The sequence below is a fragment of the Magnolia sinica genome, chromosome 18 (genome assembly GCF_029962835.1).
Source record: "Magnolia sinica isolate HGM2019 chromosome 18, MsV1, whole genome shotgun sequence".
Taxonomy (NCBI): Eukaryota; Viridiplantae; Streptophyta; class Magnoliopsida; order Magnoliales; family Magnoliaceae; genus Magnolia; species Magnolia sinica.
The window spans coordinates 39,719,837-39,747,683 of record NC_080590.1 but is presented as its reverse complement, the minus strand read 5'-3'; the positions used below and the strand labels follow the sequence as shown (position 1 = coordinate 39,747,683).

Here is a 27,847-nt window from a genome sequence, read left to right as displayed (position 1 = left end):
CAGTGAGTAATTCTTCCCTTACTTCGTCATCTGGTAGTGCTTGACTCATTGTATGGCGGAAATCCACGGGACAAATGCAATGCGTCATATATACTTAGTCTTGTAGGATACTTGATTTTTTTTTTTTTTTCATAAATAAAATAATAAAAAATATTTATAAATAGTTAATGAATGATTTATAGGGAATTCATTTAAACTCCTAGATTTATCAAGTAAAAACTGCAATAAGTTCGCAACAAGATAGCGAGAAATAAAATATACGAGATTTTGAAAATCGCGCGATATGAATTTTATCGAGAAATTATCGAGATATTAAAAATATCGGCGATATTTGTTACGCTGCGTAGTGTTTTCTACTCCCTGGGTATAATCGGCATGAGTAAAAAGATGAAGGGCAATTAGGTCATTTAATTGAAAAACTAACTTAGACAAACGACAGAAGACCGAAGGCATCCAACGACGTCGGATTCTCCTCCTAAAATACACACCGTTCCTCTGCCTCAACGCCCTCAACCCTCCCTCTCTGCCTCTCTCTCTTTCTTCCGAAGCATGACCAGCTCCTCCGCTCCTTCTCGCAAGGTCTTCTTCTTCTTCTTCATCTTCTTCTGTCCTTTTTGCCCTTACTCTTTCCCTAATTTACACATTCTGCCCTTCTCACATATCCATTTTTCCTTTGATCAGGCTCTGAGCAAGATCGCTTGCAACAGACTGCAGAAAGAACTGATGGAATGGCAACTCAATCCCCCCTCTGGATTCAAGCACAAAGTCACTGATAATCTCCAAAGGTCTCTCTCTCTCTCTCTCTCTCTCTCTCTCTCTCTCTCTCTCTCCTATCCTCATCCTCATCATCATTTCAATCAGTTTTGAGGATTTCACCAGTTGGATAGTCCGCAGGATTACCTGAAAGTGGAGTACTGGACACTCCGTTGTACAGGGGCCCACCATTGGCGATCGGGTCTGGCTGTCTGTTTGCCCCACCATCGCTGATACGGACAGTCTGTCTGTTTGGCGCTCTTTCGTTGGTCTTTCATCTTGCCAAACTCTCTCTTATTCAGGGACCCTCACTGACCGGTTAATGGAGTTTGCGCGTCTTTTAACTGCTCGGTCATCCAGTTGGTGGGGTTTCTGTGTGATGGGCCATCCATGCTCACTGGTTGGATGGTTCCAGTCATGGGGTTGAGTCCCACTGGACTACAATTTCAGGTGGTCCGAGGAACCGCCTGATTTTTACTCTACTTTCCTATTTTCTTGATTTTACATTTGGGTTTTTCTCATTGTATATGTTATTTTATTTTATTTATTTTATTTATATATTTAAGATGGATTATCGAAGTCAATGGTGCTCCGGGGACTCTCTACTCAAATGAATCCTACCAGCTTCAAGTTGATTTTCCCGAGCATTATCCCATGGAAGCACCGCAGGTGAAAATGATCTGATTTCTATTGTCCATTAATTTCATATGCTTTGTTCTGAAGTGAAGCTTTGATTTTTCTCTGTTATGAGCAGGTTATTTTTCTCCAGCCTGCTCCTCTGCATCCCCACATTTACAGCAATGGCCATATCTGTTTAGGTAATGATCATTTTCATAGTTCTTTGTCTGTCTTTTTTTTTTTTTTTTTTTTTTTGGAGGTTTTTAGTTTGGTTGATTTTTGATTGTTTTGGTTCGGTGGATTTGTTGAGTGATTGCGTCTTAATTGTCGGAAGTTGTGATGGCCTGATTTTCGTGTTGTCTTTTATATGATATCATGTCGCTTTTATGCTTTCAAGGAATCTATTCCCTTACATTGTTATGTGAATTGTGTTTGAAATTGCTTCTAATAGTATAATTTTTATAATCCAAATAAATACCATAACTGCCCTGGAATTGGTGGCCTATAGTTATCTGAGGAGCCAAGAGGTTGTCAAATTCATGTTGTTTAGTCTTTTCTTGTCTTATGTGCATATCGAGTTTCATTTTGTGACCGTTGATCTGCATAAATTGTAATTCCTCACTTCTGATTGATTGATTGATTATTTTTGGGATTTCCATCTTTTGGGTTTCTTGTGAGTTGTTTTCATCATCCTCAAAAACTCTCCTCTCGATGTTAAAGTCTTTTTTCTTTCCTTTTCTTTTTGATTACTTCTTTCTCCTCGATTTTACAATCAAATCACTGTTAAAGAAAATAAACACATAAAGGGTACTGGCAAGGATAAATTTAAGCAGTGAGGCATTGGAGGTCGTAATATGTTCTCTTATTAAGATGTATGGTAGGCGTCCCATAACTATAATTTTATCATTTTACACTCCCTAAAATGCATGAATCAGAAAGGGCTGAAGTTGTAAACAATTGGTTGGCCAATAAAAACCTTAAAGCCATGCACATATTTCCTAGCACCTTCCTCTTTTACTTTGAAATGAAAGAGTGGATGTTACTAAATTTATAAAAGAAAGACAAAAACCATGTAGAAGAGGAATACTTCATCCGGCATATTTTTCCATGGAATTATTATTATTATTATTTTCGATAGGTAAGCTGGACTTGAACCCGTGACCTCAATGTTGAAATTCCCCATCTGCCATTGAGCTATGGGTTTGAACCCTTGTCATGGAATTAACTTGTTACTTATCAATTCATTGGAACACAAGTTGCTTTCACGATGTGTATGAGAGACACCAACTCTGTGAAAGACAGTCCTTCGTGCATCACTTCAGATACAAACCATATGGAGGAGTGTCCTTTTTTTTGAATGGTAATAATAAATTTATTAAGCAAGAGAAGAAGAAAACCAGAATGGCCTGCAGAAAGAAACAAAAAGGCCAGTTTCAACTTTGAGGTCTTGGGTTCGAGCCTAGTTTACGTACCCAAACAAGAAAAAAAAGAAAGAAAGAAGGAAATGAAAAGGAGGCATCATCCAATTAGAACAAAGCAGAATCCATCCCCCAATATACATCAAAAGACTCCCGGTTATATCCCTTGAAAACAGTAACACCCAAGACCCAATTGATGACCATGTTTTGAGCCCCATGAGAAATACTCTGTAATGAATCAGCTTTATTACAAAAATGTTAATTAGTTTTGCTATCTCAGAATCAACCATAATCTAGTTATGGAGACTCAAAGGCCATAAAACTGTTCTTCTTTTGCCCATATGAACCCTGTACCAAACTTGGAGAGAATTATGAGTGCCCTCACCCTGACATCATCCAGTCCATCTCAAAAGGCTAAAAAGTCTCCACCAGATCTTCAAAGAGAAAGCACATTATATAAAATATCTTCCACATTTTCCTCATTATGAAGACAAGGCATGCAAACATTGGGGATTACGAATTGCTACTCCTGAAGTGATGTAACGTCAGGACTTTATCTCTTCCCACTAGCTAGCTGAATGCTACAACCCTTGGAGGGCAAGGAATCCTAAACGTGTATGCTGTCGGCTCATCTATTTGAATGTTCAAATTCCTAGCTCACATAGAGCAAAAGGACCCGACGGAAGAATTCCTATTCATGGAGTATTCTTTACGCCATGGATCATGGTGTGATTTTCCTTTGATCCGAATAGTTGTGGAGAGACTCCTATAGAATCTTAAACTCTTCCATGAGGCCAACATATTAGTGTTGAATGCATGCAAGTTACCAAGTGGCCAACATATGCACGAATAAATTAATGTCATACAGGTCTATACCGAACTTCTTATTATATCATTCCAATGTAGTCGTGTTCTATCCCCTATTTCTATGAAGAAAAGTCTTCCATTTCTTTCCGAAGGGCAAATCATCCAAAGCATCTGAAGGTTGATTTGGAGAAAGCAAATGATTATGTAAATTGTCGATTTGTGGATTATGGGATTTGGAAAGCGTTGTAGCTTGGAGGAAGTGGATCAGTGGGTGCATCTCACTGTTTGGGCTCTTTGGAAGCACCAATGGCATTTGGCAAGGAGATCCATTATCAGCATTGTTATTTACAATAGTTGCCAAAGCATTAAGCAAACATTTGGCATGGGTGGTTGATAAAGGAATAGTGGAAGGGATGGCTATAAAAGAAGTCAAAGTCACTCATGTGCAATATGCGGATGATACATTGCTGCTTGGAGCCAGTAAGGAATTGAAAATTCATGGATTCAAAGACATTATCCATTGTTTTGAAATTGTTTCTAGGCTTAAAGTCAACCTCTCAAAAAGCAACGTATGAGGGGTAAACTTGAATGAGGAGGAAATTAGAGGAATGAAGGGAACAATGGGATGCAAAAAGGTTGAGATGCCCATAATCTATTGGGGATGCCCTTGGTTCTTGGAAAGCCTCCAAGCAAGGTATTCCATAATGGTAATGGTGGCCGTAACGGCCACCACCATCACCTTTACGTTATGGGCTGTAACGGCCGTTACGACTCACGTAATGGTTGTTATGATCTCTCTCCCCCCCTTTTTTTTTGTTTATAAATAGAGAAAACCTGAAGAACTTGTATCGGCCCCATAATGGACCGCAACGGGGTTGTTACGGGGGTTGTAATAGCTGTTACAAGTCGTTTTTTCCATGACGACCATTACGGCCTTTACGACCCTGTAACGCGTAACGGTTGCCACCGTTACCTTTACAACCCTGTAACGGTCGTTATGGCACACCATGCCCCCAAGCGCAGCACTGGATCAAGTTTTTGAGAGGGGCAAAATGAAACTGGCAGCAAGGAAAGGGAAAAGCTTATCAATAAGGGGAAGAATGACACTAATAAAAGCCGTGTTAGCAAGTTTACCATTTCACTTATCAACATTATTCAGATGTCCATCCAAAGTTGCGGCAAAATTAGAGGAATGCAAAAAACTTCCTTTGGAATAATTGGGAAGATAACCATAAGTTCCATAGGGTTGTGTGGGCGGAAGAATGCAGGCTTATGTCGGAACATGGGGTAGGTATAAGGACTATGAAAGATACAAACTTGGCAATATCGGCTAAATGGTGGTGGTGGATTAGATTCAATGAAGTTGAAATGCTGAAGATTTCCTTGTTGAAAAGTACAAGGAAGCTGATAACAAATGGGATGTGAAGTGGAATGTGGAAGGAAAAGATCTGCAGTATGGAGGGAGATTTCAAAACATAATGAGAGATTTGCTAAACACATCAAGTTCAAGGTGGAACAAGGAGACGAGCGAAGTTTTGAAAGGATAGATGGTGTAGCGATGTGCCTCGAAGCTCTCTATGCAGCTCATTGTTCAAATATTGCTACGAAAAAAGAGGAAGTAGTGAAGATGATGAGGGAACTGTATGGTCACTTTGCTTTAGGAGAGTGCTGAAGGATGATGAGATCCCCTTAGTCCTTAGCTTGCTAACAAGACTAGAGGGGCCTCAAACAAATCTAGAGGTGAGTGATGAAAAATTATGGATGCTAGATCCTAGAGGGAAATTCACGGTCATATCATGGTAGAAGGCTTATGGGAGCAACAAATTGGCAAGGGTGGACAGGGCTTCAGTGGTTTGAATAGGAGTCGTCCCAATGAGAGTAAATGCACTGTGCTGAGAATCATAGTTAACAAATACTCGAATAATATTCGTAGTATACATGTATTTATCGTTGTTTTTGAAAAACGTCTCGATACGCTGTATTTTTCAAAAGATACAGCTTAACTCGCATATTCTCCCCTGTGACATATATAAGACGTATAATACATGTTTTACACTTGTTCCCTTATAATATAGTGACTTAGAAAAAGGACAATGAGATCAATGGAAAAGAGAAGCCATTTTTAGAATTTTTTAATGGTAGTTGCATTGAGAGCATAGGGATAAAAGGAACCATACATTCAAATGACATTGGAGTTTGTAAATACTTTTTTTAGGTTTAGGATTTTTCAAGTGAAAGAAGCTTTGAGAAAGATGACAGTAGGAAAGGCCCTTGGACTAGATGGTATATAAGTAGAGGTTTGGAAGTTTATTGGAGGTACCGAGTTATTTTGGTTGACAAAGTTGTTCAACAAGATTGTAAGATTGAAGAAAATGCCAGATGAATGGAGGAAAAGTATCATTATCTATTTATAAGAATTAAGGAGACATACAATGTTGGTGTTGCACTAATTATTGTATGATTAAACTTATGAGCCATATTATGGAACTTTGGGAAAGCTTAATTGAGCAAAGACTAAGGGGGTTTTTGCCTTTTCAATTTCCATTGTAAATGGTGGTACATCCGCAATGATTACTTCTCACCATAGTTTGGAAGAGGATGAAATATTGGGGGATTTGTGCCTCGAAAACTTTGTTCACTTGGACAATGATTGCATGATGATAATCAATGGGTCCCTTTATGATGTATGTGTTTGATCCACGCCATCCATCCATTTTACTAGCTCATTTTAGGGTATGAACCAAGAAATGAGGTAGATCCGAGGCTCATGTGGACCACACCACAGGAAATAGGTCGATAAGACGTTCACCATTGAAAACTTAAACCTTCCTAGGGCCTACACTAATCCGTATCTTTCATCCAACCTGTTCATATGGTCACCCAGACATGGATAAAGGGAAAACACAAATATCTGCTTGGTCCAAAACTTCTATGACCCACAAGAAGTTTTCAATGGTAGGTGTTTAACTCCCCCTATTTCTTGTAGTGTGGTCGACTTGTGCTTTTGGATTTGCCTCAATTTTGGGCTCATGCCTTAAAGTGAGCTGGTAAAACGGATGGATGGTGTGGCTCTGACACATACATCATAATAGGCCCCATGGATTTCAGTCTTTCTTGGGTATTTACATCAAGCCATTCAAATAGCCATATCACATGAGGTGGCTAGTTGTAATTCTTAATTGACATAATAATTGCTTATTTACTACCATTTACAATGTTAAATGGAAAAGAAAAACACCCCCTAAGGGATGAGATGAATGTTTTAGAAAATCAAGTTTGTTTTAAGCCAGGGAGCTATTTTTCTACTTAGACAATTGATGGGGAACCTTAGAGCGAGGAGGATCTCCATGTGGTCCTTATTGGCTTGGACAAAAGCTTATGAGAGGGTGTTTGGAGAGTTAATTTGGGGGATGTTGGGAAAGAAAGGAGTTTCAAGATGATATATTGACATGGTTAAGGATATGTATGAGGGGGCAGTAAAAAAATGTGAGGACTGCTAGTGGAGAGAGAAGTGAGTTCCCGTTTATTATAGGGTTGCACCAAGGGTCAAACTGAGCTTGCATCTTTTCGCATTGGTTATGGACGAGTTAATGAGGCATTTGCAGGAAGAGATCCCAAGGTGTATTTTGTTTGCAGATAACATAGTTTTGATCGACAAGACTAGGGAGAGCATAAACATAAAGCTAGATTTATGAAGGAGTACTTTGGAATCTAAAGGATTTAACTTTATTCGGATTGAAACATAGCATATAGAGTGCAATTTTAGTAGCAATGGCAGTGGGAACGAGGATTAGTAAAGATTACTGATCGAGAAGTTTCCCAAAATGACTACTTTCAATATCTTGGGTTGATAATTCATGAGAGTGGAGATATTGAGAAGGTTGCCCATATAATTCAAGTGGGGTGGAAGAAATGGACATCTACCTCTGGAGTTTTATGTGATTGTCATGTGCCACTCAAATTTAAAAGGAAAAATTATGGGATGGCTATAAGACTAGCCATGGTTTATGGGACATAATGTTGGTCCATTAAAGAACAACATGTTCACAGGATGAGTGCAACTGAAATGATGATGTTGAGATGGATGGGTGGCAAGACAAGGAAGGATAGAATTAGAAATGAATGCATTCAAGGGAATTTATGAGTAGCCCCAATATGTAATAAGATGAGGAAAAGTAGACTTAGATGTTCGGACATGTGCAACGGAGACCAAGAATTGCGTCAGTTAGAAAGAGTGAGTTGGTAGTTGGTACAACTCGAAGGATCTAAAAGGGCAATGGGAAGGCCCAAAAGGAAGTGGGTGAAGGTAGTAAGAAAAGACTTGATTATCTAGGTCTAACTGAAGTTATGGCCCTTGATAGAGTGGAATGGTAGAAGAGGATTCATGTAGCCGACCCCAAGGTTTTCCATAATGGCAATGGTGGCCGTAACAGCCATCTTTTTGTAAAAACATGTTTCAGCCCCGTAACGGAATGTTAAGTAGATGGTCAAAATGAGAAATAGTCATGGTCTAAATTCAATGAACAAATGCCCATTATAGGATGTTAATCAATCTTATTTTGGGTACATGGCCCATCTGAAGTGCTGCCCAACATTTTGATGGTTTGGATTTGGTACCGGTACATGTATGCCACTTGTACAATAGTCATATGCCTACATATGTATGGTCACAAGATGCTCGAGTATCGTTGCCTCCCTCTCTCTCTCTATTGCAAAACAATATTTGCTCCAAGGTATTCCATAACGGCAATGGTGGCCGTAAAGGTCACTGTTGTCACCGTTATCGTTATTCGTTATAATATGAGTTGTAATGACTGTTACCAACCTTTTTTTTTTTTTGAAAAAAAAAAATATTGTTATGGGCCATTTTTTTCCCGTAACGGTTGTTATGACCTTGTAACATGTAACGGTTACCACCATTACCGTTACATGATCATTTTAGAATACCTTGGACCCTAATTAGTTGGGATAGGGCTAAGATGATGATGATGATGATTTGTTTTCGAGGCCTTTTTTGTTGCTATTTTTATATTTATTTTTACTATTTTCCATATTTTCCCTATTATTTTAATTTAAAAAATAGATCTAGCATGTAGCATAAGCTACACGCAACGTAGCTTACACTACACACTATAGAGGAGTGAGCATGATGCTACATGCTATTTTAAAACTGCTTCCATTCCCAAGCAGCATGGGTTTAATGCAATTGGGCCTAGGAGGGATCCATTTCGTCATGATGCACCTTCTGCCTATGTCCCTTGAAATATCGTACTCCCAATCCTTACATAGGTCAGCAAAGGAACTCCCTTGGAACTAAGGATTTGGAAAAGCCCAACTAAAGGCCATGGCTGAGATTCTTGATTCTTTATCCTTGAAAAATTTGTCGTTCCTTTCTTCCCATTGACCCCATATAATTGCATAAGAAAAAAATTTCCACGTGATATTCTCTTGAGGCTAGAATGGCGCATCCGACAAATCTCACTATCAAATCCATTATACATCTATTGAGAGTGCTACGTGCCCCCAATAGCTCAGAGCTCCGAACAACAGTTGGAACAAACAATGGAGGAAGAGAAGGTCAATCGACTTCTCATAACATGATGCGCACGTTAGTGATAGCAGAGTTCTGACTCGAGATTATCGACTATGAAGATTTTATTAGCTGTATCTCTCTCTCTAGAAAAAAAGATTTTGTTAGCTGTGGAAACCCATATAAACCCTTCAACTCTTGGTGGCATTGGAGCACCCCACAGTTCATGCCAACAAACCCGTAAGTATTCAAGACCTAATGAAGTATGGATAGCATGAGAGCGAGAGCGAGCGAGCATTTTGAAGGCAAAGTAAAAAAAAGGAAGGCAATTTTTTTTGGAAGGATTCGTTTGCTACATGAAAGTAGCACTTTATTGATTAGACATCAATCAATCAACTAATTTCACCATCGAACCTAGTTGCATTGGTTGAACAACTAGCCATCCCCAATTCAAATTGAAGGGAGGAGAGGTTGAAACAGGAATGAAAGAAGTGAGAAAAGCGAAAAGGAAGAAGGAGAGGAGAGAAAAAAGCCCTAATAGGAAGATTCTTGGAGGCTTGGCAAGTGGATGTCATCCTAGATGCAGCCACGACTTCTCTTGCACAAAATCTGGAAAGGAAAACAAAAAGATATTCATTGGTTGTTTTTTCCTTTTTTCTTTCTTCTTCTTCTTCTTCTTCTTCTTCTTCTTCTTCTTTTCTTTTCCTTTTTATTTTTTATTTTTTTATTTTTAATTATAAATTTGTTCAAAGAAATATTTGTGGTAGGAATCTTATTAAGGATAACTTTCTATGATCTTTTAGTTGAGATAAGGGCTATAATCAGTTAGAGGTAGTCATCTCGAGTAGTTCTTATGAAAGAAATAACTTCTTTTTTGTTTTGAGATTGATTCTCTTCCTTGCTTGAGGAGTGATTTCTCATGATCCTTTTAGTGTAGTGGTTGCTAAAAAACCCATCTTGGGGAAAGATGATTTCAACGTTATGAAGCTATATGCGACTTAATGGATTGGAGAGATCAACTTGATCAACTATTTGATCAATTGAGAAGCATAATAGAGATGCAATGGTAAATGTCAATTGGTTGGTGGCTTTGATTGGACCAAGTAGGAATCTAACTTGACTAGCAATAGGGATGAAGAGGAAAAGAAAATCAAGCACAATTGAATTCCGAGATCAATTGTGTAGTTTGTATGAAATTGATGTCAGTCTTTGAGAGTTCTCTATACTAAATTTTGAATGTCCATTTTACACTACAAGGACAACACTTTTTAGAAAATGTCCCATGTCGACACTTGTGGCTAATGTTATGGACAAATTTTTACTTTAATTATTATAGTCTTTTATTTTTGTATTACCTTACACAAACAATTATTTTTTTAGGTTTCTCACTATTAATTCTTTGGGCTCAATGGGCTTATCTTGCATTCATACTCGAGATGTCAACGGTTTGCAAATCCCCCTTTGTGGGTAGCATATAACAGTTCTACTTACATGTGGTATGAGGTCTAATTGTGTTGGCATGTGAGTTTGTTGGTAGTCATGTATACGTGCTATCCCTACTATTCTGTGTTGTAATTGCTTGATTGTCATGTTTCATGATGTGGTTGCCCTGTACTTGGTGGGTTTCCTAGCAGCTACTCCCTCGTGATTCTACTTTTCTACCATGCGCTTTGGGCCCTAAATATAATATTTGGTATGGGGGTCAATACTGGATAGGATCTTTTTGGCATGCAAGTGGTGTTAATAAGAGCCTCTCCATGGCTGGTTTCAACTACCTGAGCAAAAGTGGAAGGCAATTGGTAACGATAATGTTGAAATCATCTTTCCCCAAGATAAAGCTAATTTACCATAAATTCAGAAATTTCATATTCATGACGTCCAAATTCAAGCCTACGATAGTCTCACAATGCGAATTTCATAAATTACTGATTAACCAAGACCTATGGGAGATAGAACCCCCATCCTACCATAGGGTTAAATCTGAATTCAATGGAAATCATGTGTCTTGTAAGAGTTTTGACGTGTTAGGGTTGTTTAAAGGCTAGGGAATGTGGGAAATGGGTTTGGGGTATCTAGGCTTAGAGAAATTTTAGAGAGGCGGTTCATATAGTAAAGAGGGAGGCGAGGGTGTATGCAGTGATGTAGGGTGCTAAATCATCGAATGGAGCCTTGGTCATACCATTGATACATGGAGGATTATGTTGACTTCATTGAGAAGCTACGGAAGCAGCATTTTCGTCTGACAAGCCTGGCGATTGAAAGGGAGTTACCCGGATGAAATTTGCAGCTAAGCCAAATGCCTGTTGAAATTAATCCTTGTGTGTAAAAATGCATAAAACAAAACACGCCCTAAAGGGAAAAACTATATAAGCTCAAACTGTAGTTAGGAAAAACAACACGTGAGAAATTAAGAAGTCCACTCATAACAAGCTTCTTTGCTTCCCTAAACACTTCCAAATGGGGCCCGCTCCGGTTCAGAAAATGTGGGTTGTACCTCTCTCCAAATAGCTCGAAGACCTGCTAACAAACAACTACCACTTTGCCCTTCCTCTAAGCATTTGACATCATTTTCCCCAAGTAATTATAAGAAAGTTTGAGATTAAATTCGGATGAATAGTGCCCCTGATTTAGGGGACCACTCGATTGTTCTCAAACTGGCCCAAATTCATGCAATGACACTCATCCCAATAATGCATATCCCTAAGCATTTGACATCATTCCTCTAAAGTAATTATAATAGCAAATTGAAATTAAATTTGTATGAATAATGCTTGCCGATTTGGGGGACCACATGAATGCCCCTAAATTGGCCACAAATTCATGCAATCCATGCCCCTCATCCCACTAATGCATATCCTTGAGCATTTGACATCATCCCCCCTAAGTAATTATGAGAAACAATTGAAATTAATTTGGATGGATATTGCCCCCAATTTGGGGGCCCCACTATGGCTCTCACCCTACTAATGTATATTCTTAAGCATTTGACATCATTCATCCCAAGTAATTATAAGAAAATTTTGAAATTAAATTCGGATGAGTAGTGCCACTGATTTGAGGATCAAGTGAATACCCCGAAATTCATTCAATCTGTGCTATTCATCCTGCTAATGCATATCTCTAACCATTTTACATCATTTCCCTCAAGTAATTATAAGAAAAAAATGAAAATAAGCTCGAATGCCCCCAAATCGCAAGTTCATGCAATCTATGACACTCATCACACTAATGCATATCCCTAAGCATTTGGCATCATTCTCCCCAAGTAATTTGAAGAAAAAATTGAAAGTTAAAACTAACATTATTCATTAAAAAAAAAGAAGAAGAAGATGAAAAACTAGATTTCTTGCATGTATTTGTAGATCTACAGAATATACATGTATTTCAACAAACCACACACACACACACAAATCACTTTTTGCTGAAAATTATGTAAAACCAGCGAAAATAGGAAAAAAGAAAAGAAAAGTTAGAAAAACAATGTCAAATCCACCACAAAGTGAGATGTGGTCCATTTGGTGATGTGATGTTGAATCTAAACATTTCCAGCAAGAACAAAAAACAGAAGAAGAATTTTTACTTATTTTTCGAATTTCCCCAAATTCGGCCCCTAGAGCTTCGATTCTTCCAAACAATATATATATATATATATATATATATATATATATATATAGAGGTTTAATCTCCAAAGATTGCACAAGAGTGGTTGAAATCACCTTAGAAACACTCCTAAAAATGAAACAAAACTTGAAAAATGAAGAGAAATGTGTAAACCCCTCCCCTCACTCTGTTTATTTATTTATTTATTTAAATTTTTTAAATTTTTTAAATTTTTTATATACCTTTAAAATAAATAAATAAATAAAGAAAGGAGCTGTTTCTAGACCGATACATGCTCTGCCCATTATGGTCCAAAAAACCCAAAATGGGGCATTGCAGCCCCATATCGCATAACAGATTGGACTGTTATCGTTAATGGCTGTTATGTAACTGTTCTTGAACACCTTGTTGGTGTGCCAACCCCAATTGGCTAGTAGAAAGGCTAAGATCATGATGATGATGATGAATGTTAATTATAGTCTTTTTTTTTTTTTTGGCCTTGCCTCTGTCATTTGAAAGGAGAGGTTGATGAGGACATTTCTAATAGAAATATAGGTAGGTGGATGTAGTTGAAACGTCCCTTTAGGGTGTTGTGTAATTGCTCGCAATGTCTAAATAACTTTGAAGGAAAATTTTAGAAGACAATTGCTGTAGGGGGGTAGAGTGGCGGACGGTTGGAAACCCAACATGAGTAGAGATTGATTGTTGTAGTGATGGGGATTTGGAGATCGATGTGTGGGAGAATGAGATAATCCTAAGTCACTTAGTAGTCCCAACAAGGGATAAAATGATGGAGATCATATTGAGATCAGGTTGTGTACGGCAAAATGAAGACATGAGATGGCTCCGTTAAGGAGGGGAACTTCGATTAGAGTTGAGGACTACAAAAGAGGATGAGAGGAGAATTTTAAAGGGGATTTGGATCAAGGCAAAGAGAGAGGATATGACGGTTTGTCCACTTGCGAGCATAGGGTCTTGATAAGAATGGCTTGCGAAAAACATTCATAAAGTTGATCCCTACAGGCCTGGTGGGGCCGAGCTTTATACTGCCCAATCCCAACCCAAAATCCTTTAGGCTAGCCCAAGCTTGGTCCATGTCCCGAAAATAAAAAAAATCCAAAGCATTGCCCATGCCCACCCATATGACAGATTATGTGCCTATCATGGTGTGCTATAAAGGCTGTTATGTAAAGGTAACGGTGGCAATAGTTACATGTTATGGGGTTGTAATGGCTGTTACAGCCATTGTGGAAAAACTAACCTGTGATCGCCGTTAATGGTCTGTTATGCTTCCTGTAAAGGTCGTAACAGCCTCATAATGGTCTGTTACAGGGAAAATTTAGGTTTTATGGTTTTCTTTTTTCAATGTTATGAGGTAGATACAAGTTTTTTGGGTTTTTTTTTTTTTCAAGAAAAAAGAGACCTTAATGCCCATTACAGGGGCAATAACAACCTTTACGAATTGTATCATAAAGGTAACGGTGGTGGCCATTACGACTACCATTATAGCGTTATCGTTACGGAATACCTTGGTGCCTATGTCTAGCCTACCTAGGCCCGTGACCACTTTCAGTTGCTAAATGGCCTACTTGTAACGTTATGAGGTACATGCATGACCTAGAAGGCCAAAATCTCATGACCCATGCACATTAGTATGTTAGTTCATTTTAATTGAATGGCTAGCGGGAACACATGTGTGCGTGCCCGCATGTGTGTGGGTGTCTCTTAGTGTGTGACCGTGCACATGTGTTTTCATTAATGGAACATGTAGATCCATTGAAAGATTTTAAAAAATGCATGTCTGATGAAATTTGTTTGTTGCTCTCTGCTCTAATAACAAGTCAACCAAAGATGAAATTCTTAGTGATTGTTAGTTGTATTTGCTGATTTTCACGATAATAGCTTGTTCTGCAACAAGATTAACTGTATTTTATACGTTTCAGATGTATTTTTACTTTTGAGGGCCTTTACATGTTCAATTTCAAACTGGCTGTCCAAAAATGGGTACTATCGAGTCCAGTGAATTAGATAATAGACATATGTCTGGGTGGAATCTCTCTATTATGAGGGGCCCCCTTTCCTATTCTGTATAAATATGCTATTCTATTTATAGAGAATATGGTATAGGGACACATCCAATTCTTGTAATGAGAGTTGATTTGACTGTCCTAACCATGGTGAAATATTTCCGGGATGTTAACGAACAAGACAGTGCAAATGGGTGGACTGTCCTAAGCTTGTGACCCACTGGATGAGTAAATGGGGCTAATTTTTGCACTAGGTGATCTTCGTGGTGGGCCCAACCTATTGGAAGGGTTGGATTTCGCATTCACTTAATAGGTTTGAAGTAACCCGCTGGGTGGGCTGTAGCTTGTGGTCCAACTAGTTGGACTCGAAACCTTCTCTATATGAAACCTTCTCAAGTCCAACTGGTTGGACCGCAAGTAACCGTCCACCCAACAAACAACTTCCAACCTTTCATGTGCGCGTGATATCCAACCCATGCAATAGGTTGTCAGCTTCATGGGGGAGCGGATTAGATACTGAACACTTTAGTAGCCTCTACTGAAGTGACGTGGTGAAATAGGACTGGTTGAACGCGAAGAGTCTGTTGCCTTACAATTAAAGCTCTTTCCGTTAGAGCTCCGTGAAACGTCTCTCTATTTTCAAGTCATTTCTTTTATTGGCTCCCCCTGCTGTAGTGACGTCACCACTTTCTGTGGGCACTATCATGATGTATGTATTGTATCCACCACCCATCCATTTCGCGAAATCATTTTAGGGCATAATCCAAAGAGTGAGAAAGATCTAAATTTCAAGCGCACCCCACTGCAGAAAACAATGGGGATTGAACGCTTACCATCAAAACCTCTTTGGGCCACAGAAACTTTGGATCAAGCTAATATTTATGCTTTACCTTATTACATGCCTTTTTAACTTATAAAAAAGTTGTATCTCAAATAAACAGCATGGTTGCCCCCAGGAAGGTTTCAACGGTGGCTGTCACTGTCCCACTTTTTTCCCTGGTGGGGTCCACTTGAACTTTGGATCAGCCTAATTCTTTGGCTCACTCTCTAAAAATGATCTCTGCAAATGGATGGATGGTGTGGATACAACCAGTGTTTGAAATATCGGTATTGCGCTATGTATCGCACCCGTGGGATACAGATATGTATCAGTTATAGCATGGGATATATTGTTTGTATCCCATAATTTATCGCACTTTTTGAGAAACATGGGGAAACATTGGGAAAATGGTTGAATTTTTCAATGAAACTTCATGGATTGTTAAAAAGGACCTTAATACACACTTTTAAATCATAAAATCTCAAAAAAGAATGGCACATAATAGGTTTCCTTTGTAGAGGGTCCTAAGCTCTGCGCTGTCCGATTGAACTAAGACAACTATATCCAGTATCCACCCCGTCTATCTATTTTTCTATATCATTTTAGGAGATTTTGCAAAAAATTAAGTAGATCCAATAATCAAGTAGACCATATCATAGGAAACAATGGTGATTGACCATTAGTGGGCCACTTGAACTTTGGATATGCTTCACTTTTTGGGCTAAAATCATAAAATTATATGGTAAAATGGATGGATGGAGCGGATAAAATACATGAATTATAGTGGCCCCACAAAGTTTACTCACTACGTCGTTCCCACCCCACGCACGTGGATCTCCTGCGAAAGCCTTTCGCATGGAGTTCCTGCGCTGGGAACCCAGATGGGGCCCACTGTGATGTTCGTGAGAAATCCTCCCCTTCCATCAGTTTTGTGAGTTCATTTCAAAACAATATGCCAAAAATGAACCAAGCTTGAGTGGGCCGTGCTAACGGAAAATGTGGTTAGGGAAGTTCCTACCGTTGAAACCTACCTGAGTTCGACAGTGATGTTTACGTGCCATCCATACCATTAATAACTTCATTCCAACAAGGATGAAATGAAATCACAAATATTAGCATGATTCAAAACTTTTATAGCCCATGAATATTTCAATTGTGGACATTCAATTATCATGTTTTCGGCCCACTTGAGCATTGGAAACGGTTCATTTTTGGCATCGTGTCCTAAAATAAACTCACAAAACGGATGAACGGATAAGATTTCTCACAAACATCACAATGGGTCCCACCTGAGTTCCCAGCGCAGGAACTTAATGCGAAAGTCTTTTCACAGGAAATGTGCGTCCGTCGAAGGCGCTCCTCCTGCTCAGGTTGTCTGAACGATTCAAAGTGAAATGGGCCCCACAAGAATGTATTTATTATATCTATATTGTTCATGCATATGGAGAGATCATTTTAGATCAAATGAGTAATATCCAAAGCTCAAGTGGACCACACCACAAATAATTGTGGGGACTGATTCTCACCGTTAAAACATTTGTAGGGCCCACCATAACGCCCACCATAACGTTTATTTTTCATCCAATTCATTCATTAGGTCACACAAATCTGGATAATGAGGAAAAACAAATATCATATCGATCAAAAATTTTGTGACCCCAAAAGGGTTTCAATGGTAGACCTTTAATCTTCCACTGCTTTTTTCAGTGTGGTCCACTTGATCTTTGGAACTGTCTTATTTTGTGGCTCAAGTCTTACGACGAGCTCACCAAATGGACGAACGGTTAGGATATAACGCATACCTCATGATGGGACCCACAAAATTGGGTGACGACGTCAACACACCCGTCGGTGGTGTGCGGTACGGACGCAGATTGCGTACTGAGCAACTCTGTACGCTAAGCGTACTGAGTAAATTCTGTGGGGCCCACTGTCATTTTTGCATTGTATCAACTCCGTACATCCGCCTTGTTATATAAATTTAGGGCTTTCAACCAAAATTTAATCATATCCAAAGTTTAAGTGGACCACACCACTTGAAATGATGTGAATTGAAGTCTACCGTTGAAAAGTTCTTGGGGGCCCACAGAAGTTTTAGATCAAGATGATTTTTGTTTTTTCCATTCATCCATGTCTATGTGATCTTATGAACGGTTTGGATGACAAATAAACATCACTGGGGGCCTTAGAAATGTTTCAACGGTGGAAATCAATATTTCCACTGTTTCCTTTGGTATGTTCTACTTGAGCTTTTGATATACTTCGGTTTTGGGCTCAACCCCTAAAATGATCCGGAAAAACGTATGGACGGCGTGGATAGACCACATACATTCAAGGTGGGCCCAACTGAGTTTACTCAGTACGATAAGAGTGTACTGAGTAACTCAGTACGCAATCCGATTTCATGCAGTACGCCACCCTATTCAAAAACCAGGGCCGGACGCCCTTTTTTTTCTAAGCAGAGAGGGTTCCGGCCCCAAAATCTCCCAAATCTTCGGATTCCGACCCCCAAATCTCCCAAATCTTCGGATTCCGGCGAAGATTCTCCAGATTTCGACAAGGATTTCCCCCGATGTCGTCCAAATACCCGGATTTCTTCGGATTTTGACGGATTTCTCTCCCAAATCGAAGATTTTGCTTGCACTAACCTACGAAAGAAGCTTCGATTGGAATGGCCCACCAAATGGAAGCTTTCGATGATGACGATCTCTTGTACAGGTACCGAAATCCAGTTTCTTGTTTTTTTTTTTTCGATTTTTTTGAGGAAATAGCGCGATATCGTCGAAATATCGTGCGGCATCGACGATATATCGGCCGACATCTGAATTTGGGATTTTTTGGTATCTTCCAGGGGTTATCGAGGGTGTATCATCTCGCATGGGTGCGATAACGATAATATCGGCCGATATATCGGCCGATAGTATCGATATTTCGAACACTGGATGAACTGCATTGTTGAGTTCTTCGAAATCGCGCTATGCATCGCACCCTTGGGATACAGATATGTATCGGTTATCGCATGGGATATATCGTTTGTATCGCATAATTTATCGCACTTCTTGAGAAACATGGGGAAACATTGGGAAAATGGTTGAATTTTTCAATGAAACTTCATGGATTGTTAAAAAGGACCTTAATACACACTTTTAAATCATAACATCTAAAAAAAAAAGTGCACATAATAAATTTCCTTTGTAAATGGTCCTAAGTTATGCGATGTTTAACTGAACTAATACAACTATATTTAAATTGAATGCTTGGCATTTATAAATGTATACATGTATGAAAACACAACCAATTCATTGAAAAGCAAAAGAAATAAAAATTGAGAAATATACATATCAATGATAGAGATTGGTTATGGCCTAGACCCACATAGCGGTGGCTCTTAATCATCGTCTCGGGCGCATTTCCTGTGAAAGCCTTTACGAGGAAGTTAATGCGCTGGAAACTTAGGTGGGGCCCACCGTGATGTTTGTGAGAAATCCACCCCACCCATCTGTTTTGTGAGCTCATTTTAGGACATGGTACCAAAAATGAGCCGGATCAAATACTCAAGTGGGCCGAAAACATGAGGATTGAACGTACACAATTGAAATATTCGTGGGGTCACAAAAGTTTTGAATCAGATAATATTTGTCTTCTTAGTTCATCTTAGTAGGAATGACGTAATGAACGTTATGGATGGTATTTAAGCATCACTGTTGACCCAGGGAGGTTTTAAGGGTAGGAATTTCCCTACCCACCTTTTCCTTTAGTGCGGCCCGCTCGAGTCTTGGAACCTGCTCACTTTTGGTCCCAAGTCCTAAAATGAGCTCACAAAACGGATGGACGGAGTAGATTTCTCACAAACATTATGGTGGGCCCCACCTACATTTCTAGCGCAGGAACTTCCTACCAAAGGCTTTCCCAGGAAATCCGCGGAAGTGGATTAGCTGGTGTACCACACACCACCAATATGGTTGTGTGTTGACGTCAACAAGTTATGTGGGTCCTCATAAGGTATGTTTTATATCCAAACCGCCCGTCAATTTGGCGAGCTAGTCGTAATGCTTGAGCCTAAAAACAAGGCAAATCCAATTATTAAGTGGAAAAATGTAATGGAGGATTGAACGTTTACCATTGAAACCATTTTGGGGTCACATAAGCTTTGGATCAATATGATATTTGATTTTTTTTTTTTCTCTTCATCCAGGTATGTGTGACCTTATGAACAGATTGGATGGAAAATAAATGTTATGGTGGGCCTTACAAATGTTTTAATGGAGAGAATCATTGTCCCACAACTATTTGTGGTGTGGTCCACTTGAGCTTTGGATATGACTTATTTTTGGGCTTATGATCTAAAATGATCTCGCCAAATTGATGAACGGGGTGGATATAATAAATACATCATTGTGTGGCCCATGTAACTTTGATCTCCTTTGAACCATTGGTACAACTTGGAGCGTTAGCGCTCGTCTTCGCACCACACAACCTATGTGGTACAACAGCCAGACTTGTCACAAGATCTGTGGAGTCCAACTTGCTGTATATATTTTATCTAGGCCGTCCATTTATTTTTTCATATAGTTTAAGCATATTAATCCAAAAATTAAGTAGATCCAAATCTTGGGTAGACCGCACTAGAAAAATTAAGCAGATCCATATCATTTAATGGTAAGTTTTCATTAATCATTGTTTAATGTGGTGTGGTCCACCTGATATTTTAATATATTTTATTTTTGGGATTACATCATAAAATGGGCTATAAAAACGAATGGATGGATTGGATCTACAACATATCATCAACGTGGGCCCTACAGCAAGCGTAACACCAAGTTGTTACTCACGTAGCATCAATCCACCCACGAGTTATAGGTGCATTTAGGGGTGCATTTTATTTTGTGTACTTAGTAAACACTGTGGTGTCTACCGTGATTTATATATTTTATCCACTCCTTCAATCCATTTTAATAGGTAATTTTAGGACTTGAACCCAAAATTAAAGCATATTTAAAGCTCAAATGGACCGCCCCACGGGAAACAACCTGAATTGAACATATACCATTGAAAATTTATTGATGGCCACGGAAGTTTTGGATCAATCTTATATTTATGTTTTCCCTTCATCCCTGTTTCTGTGATCTTATGAACAGGTTGGATGACAAATAAACATCATTGTGGGCCTGGCAAGGTTTCAACGGTTGTAATCATTATTCCCATTGTTTCATATGGTATGGTCCACTTGAGCTTTGGATATGCTTCAATTTTGGGATCAACCCCTTAAATGAGCTGGAAAAACCGTTGGACGGTGTGGATAAACCACATACATTCACAGTGGGCCCACGGAGTTTTATCGGTATGTAAGGGATTCAGCAAAGCTGCGTTTTGAAAGAGGGAAGAGGGTTCCGGAAGCTTCGGAACCCTAAAAATCTCAAATCTTCACCTCAATAGGCCCGATTTCTCGCTGAAATCTCGGTTGGAGAAATCCCTTCGCCGAAATCTCTGTTGCATTGCGATGCATCTCCATTGGATTCAAAGAAAAAAAGAAAGAGGGATATCGAAACCCACCAAATTCGACCTCCAATCACGGTATTGAAATCCTCCCTCTAGTTTTTCCTCTCTTTAAAAAAAAAAAAAAAAAAAAAAAAAGAAGCTCGAATTGTTAGATCGGGGTGGGTTGTATCGGCGACATCAACGATATAGCGCACGATATCGACGATAATGTCGTACGATATCTGAAGTTTTGGATTTTTGGTATCTTCCGGGGGTTATTGGAGGAGTTTCGTCTCGCAGTGGTACGATATCGATAATATCGGCCGATAGTATCGATATTTCGATCACTGGATACAACACATACATCATGATGGGCCCAAAGAACGTGGTGATGTCACATCAGTAGCCAGACTCGCTACGGTCTGGTTAAGTAGCCAATCGGCTTCTGTTTCCAATGGACGCGGATTGCGGCCAAAGCCATCAACATGAACTTCCTTCAACGGCAAGTTAGGTGGGGCACACCATGATGTTTGTGAGAAATCCACTCCGTCCATCCTTTTTTCCATATAATCTTATAATGTAGGCCTAAAAATGAGGCAGATCTAAAACTCATGTGGGCTGTACGGCTGGAAACAGTAAGTGGGGGAATTCCTGTCGTTGAAATTTCCCCGGGTCCACCATGATGTATATATGCCATCCATATGGTTCATGAGGTTATTCTTACAGGGATGAATTGACATTATAAAAACATTAGCATAATCCAAAACTTTTGTGGCCGCTTGAATGCTTCAATGGCGGAAGCTTAATCCTCACCTTTTCCTACCGTGTGGCCCACTTGAGGTTTGGATCAATATCATTGTTAGATCCATGTCATAACATAATCTATAAAAAAATACTGATGGCCGGGATAGATTTATCAAAAACATCACTGTGGGCACCACCTAGACATTATGTGAGGGCATTTTAGTAATTTATAGAGGATGGGATTTTTAATTCTTTAAATTATATAATATAGAGTATGGAAGTGGGCTGGCTACTCAACCAGATCATGGTAACGAGTCTCGTGAGACGTCACCACGTTATATGGGCCCCACCATGATGTATGTGTTGTATCCATACCATCCATCCATTTGGAGAGATCATTTTAGTGAGTTAGCCAAAGAATTAGGCAGATCCAAAGTTCAAGTGGACCCCACCACAGAAAACAGTGGGATAGTGATGGCCACCGTTGAAACCTTTCCAAGGCTGACCATGATGTTTATTTGAGATCTAACTTTTTTATAAGTTAAAAAAGACATGGAATAAGGTAAAGCATAAATATTAGCTTGATCGAAAGCTTCTGTGGCCCAAAGAGGTTTTAATGGTAAGCGTTCAATCCCCATTGTTTTCTGCGGTGGGGTGCACTTGAAATTTAGATCTTTCTCACTCTTTGGATTATGCCCTAAAATGATCGCACGAAATGAATGGGTGGTGTGGATACAATACATACATCATGGTCCAACGGACAGAGCATTTACCTTTTCGTGGTTAAGTGCGTGCACTGCCAAACGGACAGAGAAGCCTAACAGATCTCCAATTGGAAGAGCATTAATTGTAAGGTAACAGACTCTTGGCATTCAATCAATGCTATTTCACCATGTCACTTCAGTAGCCTCTTGGCTACTGAAGTTTTCAGGATCTAATCTGCTCCTGCTTCATGGGGATTAGATTTGGCAAAAATTATCCACATCCACTCATCGAGTTGACTACAGTTGTCTTTTGTCACATATCAATGGCCAATTTTATTTTTTATTTTTTAATTTAATTTAATTTACTTTAATTTAATTTCTCTATTGTATGGCCGACTCATGAGTGGATGAGGTTGACGTTTACATGAGGTGATGGTTGGCCCAACCTTTTAGTAAGGGTCAGACGTCATGCACGCATGATATAATGGAATTTATTCGCTAGGTGGACTGTAAATTGTGGCCCAACCAGTTGGAACTTGATACCTTCTTTATATGTGTCTATATATGTATGTATCTGCGCGCGCGCACGTAGGAGCGTGCGTGTTTTAAATAGCTATTCTATACAGAGCTGTGCATGAGCTGAGCCGAGCCGAGTCGAGTTTCGCCCAAGTTTGGTTTGGCTTGTTTATGTGACACCCCCTGTTCGAGTTTTACACAAGCTTAGCTTCGAGCCTATCCCTACTGTTTGAGCTTGGTTTGGTTCAGATTTTACGAGCTTGAGCTTGGTTTGGTTTGGTCCAAATATCCGAGCCGAGCTGAGCTGAGCCGAGCCAAGTTCGAATGGGGGTTAGTTCGTTGTTTTTGTTAAATAAAAAAATATACATAATATGGACTTTTTTTTAATACAAAGATAATACTACAAAATGACATTAAAAAAGACTAATACAAACGTAACAACACTAAAAAATAATATAAAGTTTAATATCCTCCATAGGTTGTTTAATATCCTCCCACTTGATATTTGGATTGACTTCATTTTTTGGCCTTTGCCATAAAATGAGCTGGAAAAATGAATGGGCAGTGTGGATATGCATCACATACATTAAGGTGTGCCCCACCACAGGAAAACAATATTGATTCGAAACTTCTGTCCCCCAACAAGTTTGGATCCTGTGTTGTGGTCCATCGGAGGTTTGGATCTTCCTTATTTTTGGTCTCATATCGTAAAATGAGCTGGAAATTTTGATGGACGGCTGGATAAAACACATATATCATGGTGGGTCTACAGAGCTTTGACACCAGCTACGTGGCGGGTGTTGAGGTCAATAGCCAATTCGAATCTCGCTTTAGCATACTGAGTAAACTTTGTGGGCCCACCATCATGTATATGTATTATCCATGCCATCCATCCGTTTTTACATATCATTTTAGGACATGATCCAAAATTGAATCATATCCAAAGCTCAAGTGGACCAAACCATAGGAAACAATGTGCATTCGTGTATATGTATTATGTATTATCCACGTCGTCATGTATACGTATTATCAATGCCGTCCATCTGCTTTTGCATATCATTTTAGGACATGATCCCAAGCTCAACTGGATCACACCAAGGGAAACTGTGTGCATACAATCTACGAGCTAAATCAAGCCGAAGCAAACTGAGCTGAATGAAGCCAAACTTTGAGCTGAGCCGAGCCGAGCTGGTACTGCCCTGGTTTGAGCTTGGTTTTTTTTTTTAAAAACGAGCTTGACTCCGAGGCTTGGTTTGGTTTGAACTTCTATTCAAACCAATCAGAGCCGAGCTTTTTCAAACCAATCCGAGCCGAGCTTTCGAGCTGGCTTGGTTTGTGTTTAGCTCTAATTCTATATAGCATGTAGCTTATGATGCATTGCATAGCTTAGCCTTAATGTACATTGCTCATGAAAATACCTCAAGTTTCATGCAGCCTATGCTGCTTCCTAATTTACATTTGCTCCAGGCTACATAGCCTATGCTACATGCTACGTAGCTTACACTTTAAGTTATTTTTCACTAAAACAAAAATATCAATTTACATTTTTAATGGTAATTTTTCTATTTTCAATAGAAATTAGTTAAATCTTTCAGCAATTTTAGTAAAATCAATAAAAGTAATAGTATTAAACCAGGTTTGTTGCTCTTTCTTTATCTTTATAGTTAATCTTTTCCTATTTTCCTTTTAGTTTATATCGTGTTTGGTTGCCAATGATATCATATAATTTCATTATTACTCGGCCTAATTTGGTGCAAAATATCAAGAAATTTCATGATATTTGATGCGACAAGTGCAACCTTAATTAAACATCTAGAAGTATCGTGTAGCTTATGCTACATGCTTGCATACGGCTCACACTTCAAAGGGGTAAACATCATGCTATTTGCTATTTGAAACACTGGTACATGTGTATGCATGTATGCTAGTTCACTGCATTTACCAAAATTATTAACATACAGAATTTACTAAAATTCTTAACATCCAGATTAGCCATTGACTTTATGGTTACCAGTTACAAGTCCATTGGCCTGTAGCTGAATGACTGTCTTGGACTATTTGTTTGAGTCCGTAGGCCTCATTATGTTGTGCATTCATGTTCCATGATTAGATAGGCATGATGAAAACTTGTGAAGCGTCTTGGGGATGAGCAGTTCCCTTTTTTTTGCTTTCCCATCTGCTCATCTCCCAGTCTCTTCTTTGTTAACTTTGCTAGAGATCATACCTTCTTAACTATTTGCTTTAATTCATGTATTTTATCTTGAATTTGGGAATCAACTCATCAAGTAACCTGAACTTCCATTTGACCAGATTCTTTGTATGATGCTTAATATAAACTTATATTTTGGATGCAATGTTCAGTTGCGAGGTTCGTTTCCACGTGGTTGGAATGAAATGGCAGTAGCAGCAACATTTATCATGCCGAAAATCCAAGCTTTTTGGTCTTTCAGAATTTGATATTTCATTGCATTGCCTGGCAGATATTCTGTATGACTCATGGTCCCCGGCCATGACTGTGAGTTCTATCTGTATAAGCATTCTCTCCATGTTATCAAGCTCGACTGCGAAGGTTCTCATTCAGTGCCTCTTCACTGTGGCTGTGTTTGGATGCTTGATTGAATTCAATGAAGTAGGAATGGCAAAAATGTGGCTGGCCTCGCTCCATTCGCAATGGACTTGTCCCCAAATAGCAATTCAGATTGCTTCCCTACTAGATCGAAACATGTGGAATTGCCATTAGGAGTTTCCTGTCATCATTATGGATGAAAAATGATCACTCCATCTGGTCATTTCCTATGTATTTTATCGAGGGTGCGCTTGCTTGCATCAAATATCATGAAATTTACCTTCCCAGAAAAATCATGAAATATCATGATATTTTGCACCAAATTGCACCAAATTAGACTGATTTAATCCTGATATTTCATGATTAATCAGTCTAATGTGGCGCAGAATATCATGAAATATCATGCCCCAATTTGGGGTGCAACTTGGGTGGGTTGTGGGTCAACCTTGGTCAAGCCTAGCCTGATCAAACCTCAAGTGGATCCAACCCACAACCTGACCCAAGCTGAATTCCAATTGCCCAACCCTGATTCCTCTGTACACGACCCAACCCAACCTAACCCAACCAAAATACATGTGATTATTCCCAACTTGACCTAACCCGACCTGAATTTGCTCAACCTGAATCTATTCTGATTGCCAATGAGGTTGGCATTTTCCAAATTGAACCCAACCTCAGGGCCTTGACAACCTGACCCAACCCCACCCGAACTCGGATTGGATCAATTGGGTTTGGGGTGACCTGAACCCAAGTTGTAGCCCTAGCCCTAATTAGTTGGTATAAGGCTTTGATCATCATCATCATAATCATCTAAAGCCTTGTACCAATTAATTGGAGTCAGCTATGTGAATCATGTTCCACCATACCTTCAGTTAAACCATAGGGCCTCCATCCACATCCTTCTTGGCCTTCCTATTGCCCTTTTAGGGCCTTCAACTTGTACCAACTCATTCCTAACTGCTGCGGTTCTTGGTCTCGTGAAATATCATGAAATTTGGTGCAACCAAACACACCCTGGGTTAAATTATAAGTTATAATTCAGTTCACCTGAGCATCCAAACACACCTTGTAAGTTTCCTTGTATCCAGTCAATTAATTCCGGTGGTTTCTTCTGACACAACATGATTTTTGCATTCAGCAACGCCCTGCAGATAATGATCGCTACGTGAAGAACTGCAGGAATGGAAGGTCTCCTAAGGAGACTAGATGGTGGTTCCATGATGACAAAGTGTAGAAAAGGCCATACATCTATAGTAGAGAAAGCATTCCTGTGCCCTCACATGCAGTCGGGATTCAGAGCGAATGTTCATGAGTTGCTGCTACTGCTTGAAACTGCATGCCTGTTATTTGTATAGGAAGAAGAGTTGTCAGTATAAAGTACTCACAGACCATTGATAACATACCTGTGCCTTTTAATTATCTAGCCTTGCCTAATTGGATGAGAATCTTTGTCGCCCAATGGCAAGTTTTTTTTCATTAATATCACTTTAACTGGCATGTCTTTACATTCTGTGTTGGTTCCTATCATGTAGGTTATAATAGCATAGCATCTCCATATTTTTATTGCTGTTGTCGTTGTCGTTGTCATCATCATCATTAGGGCTTATTTGGTAGCGGATTCACAGGGATTTGCGGGGATTTCATTTTTTTGGGTCATTTGGTAGCAAAGATTTTGAAGGATTTGGATTTCGGAGGAATCAAAATAACTCAAAAGAGCTTTTTGCAGTCCAACTGTAAAGCTGATTTGCATCCCCACAGGCTGCAAAATCCACTCGACCCTCCATCATTTAAAATCCACACTGCCAAACAAGTCCTAGCTATTTATGGTCAGTTCTAGGGATCTTGTTTCACCAATCGTATCTGAGATATGAATTCTCATGATTTCTTTTTTTGGTCAAGTTCCACGACTGGCTGCTCACCAGGCATAACCCATTCCTTTATGTAGGCTTTGGGATTGGTTGGCATATAAGCTTGTAGGTGGAGCTTCTAGAGCTACAGGGTGCTCAATTGAATTTGAGTAATGCAATTTGACAACATTGACAATCACGAGCAAGCCGTGTGGGACGTGTAGACAGTTCATCCTTCAAGCCCAAGCAATCTCGAGGAAGCTGTGCACTGTCTGACAGCACATGGCTTCAGGTCAGGTAACTGGCGTTTTGTGTACTTGACTGTGGCTTTCGAATCGATGAACTTGCATTTGTGTTTCACTAGCCAATGGCCAGAACCATGACCGTTGATCGTGTTTTGATTAGTGTGATATCGCTCG

At 39.4% G+C, this 27,847-nt stretch overlaps 1 protein-coding gene across 1 annotated transcript; it reads left to right on the top strand.

The window, feature by feature from the left end:
* The first annotated feature begins 424 nt into the window (after positions 1 to 424).
* Positions 425 to 27,086, top strand: LOC131232655 (ubiquitin-conjugating enzyme 15). The gene is made up of 6 exons (XM_058229046.1): positions 425 to 579; positions 682 to 785; positions 1,320 to 1,422; positions 1,508 to 1,571; positions 25,496 to 25,584; positions 26,720 to 27,086. Exons 1-6 carry the CDS (start codon positions 550 to 552, stop codon positions 26,813 to 26,815), a joined length of 486 nt encoding a protein of 161 aa, XP_058085029.1. The 5' UTR covers positions 425 to 549; the 3' UTR covers positions 26,816 to 27,086.
* Positions 27,087 to 27,847: the final 761 nt, after the last annotated feature.

Coding starts and splice junctions, on each gene's coding strand:
- LOC131232655 (XM_058229046.1), top strand. CDS start 550: ATGACCAGCTCCTCCGCTCCTTCTCGCAAG. Junction 580..681: donor CCTCCGCTCCTTCTCGCAAG/GTCTTCTTCTTC, acceptor TCCTTTGATCAG/GCTCTGAGCAAGATCGCTTG. Junction 1,423..1,507: donor ATCCCATGGAAGCACCGCAG/GTGAAAATGATC, acceptor TGTTATGAGCAG/GTTATTTTTCTCCAGCCTGC.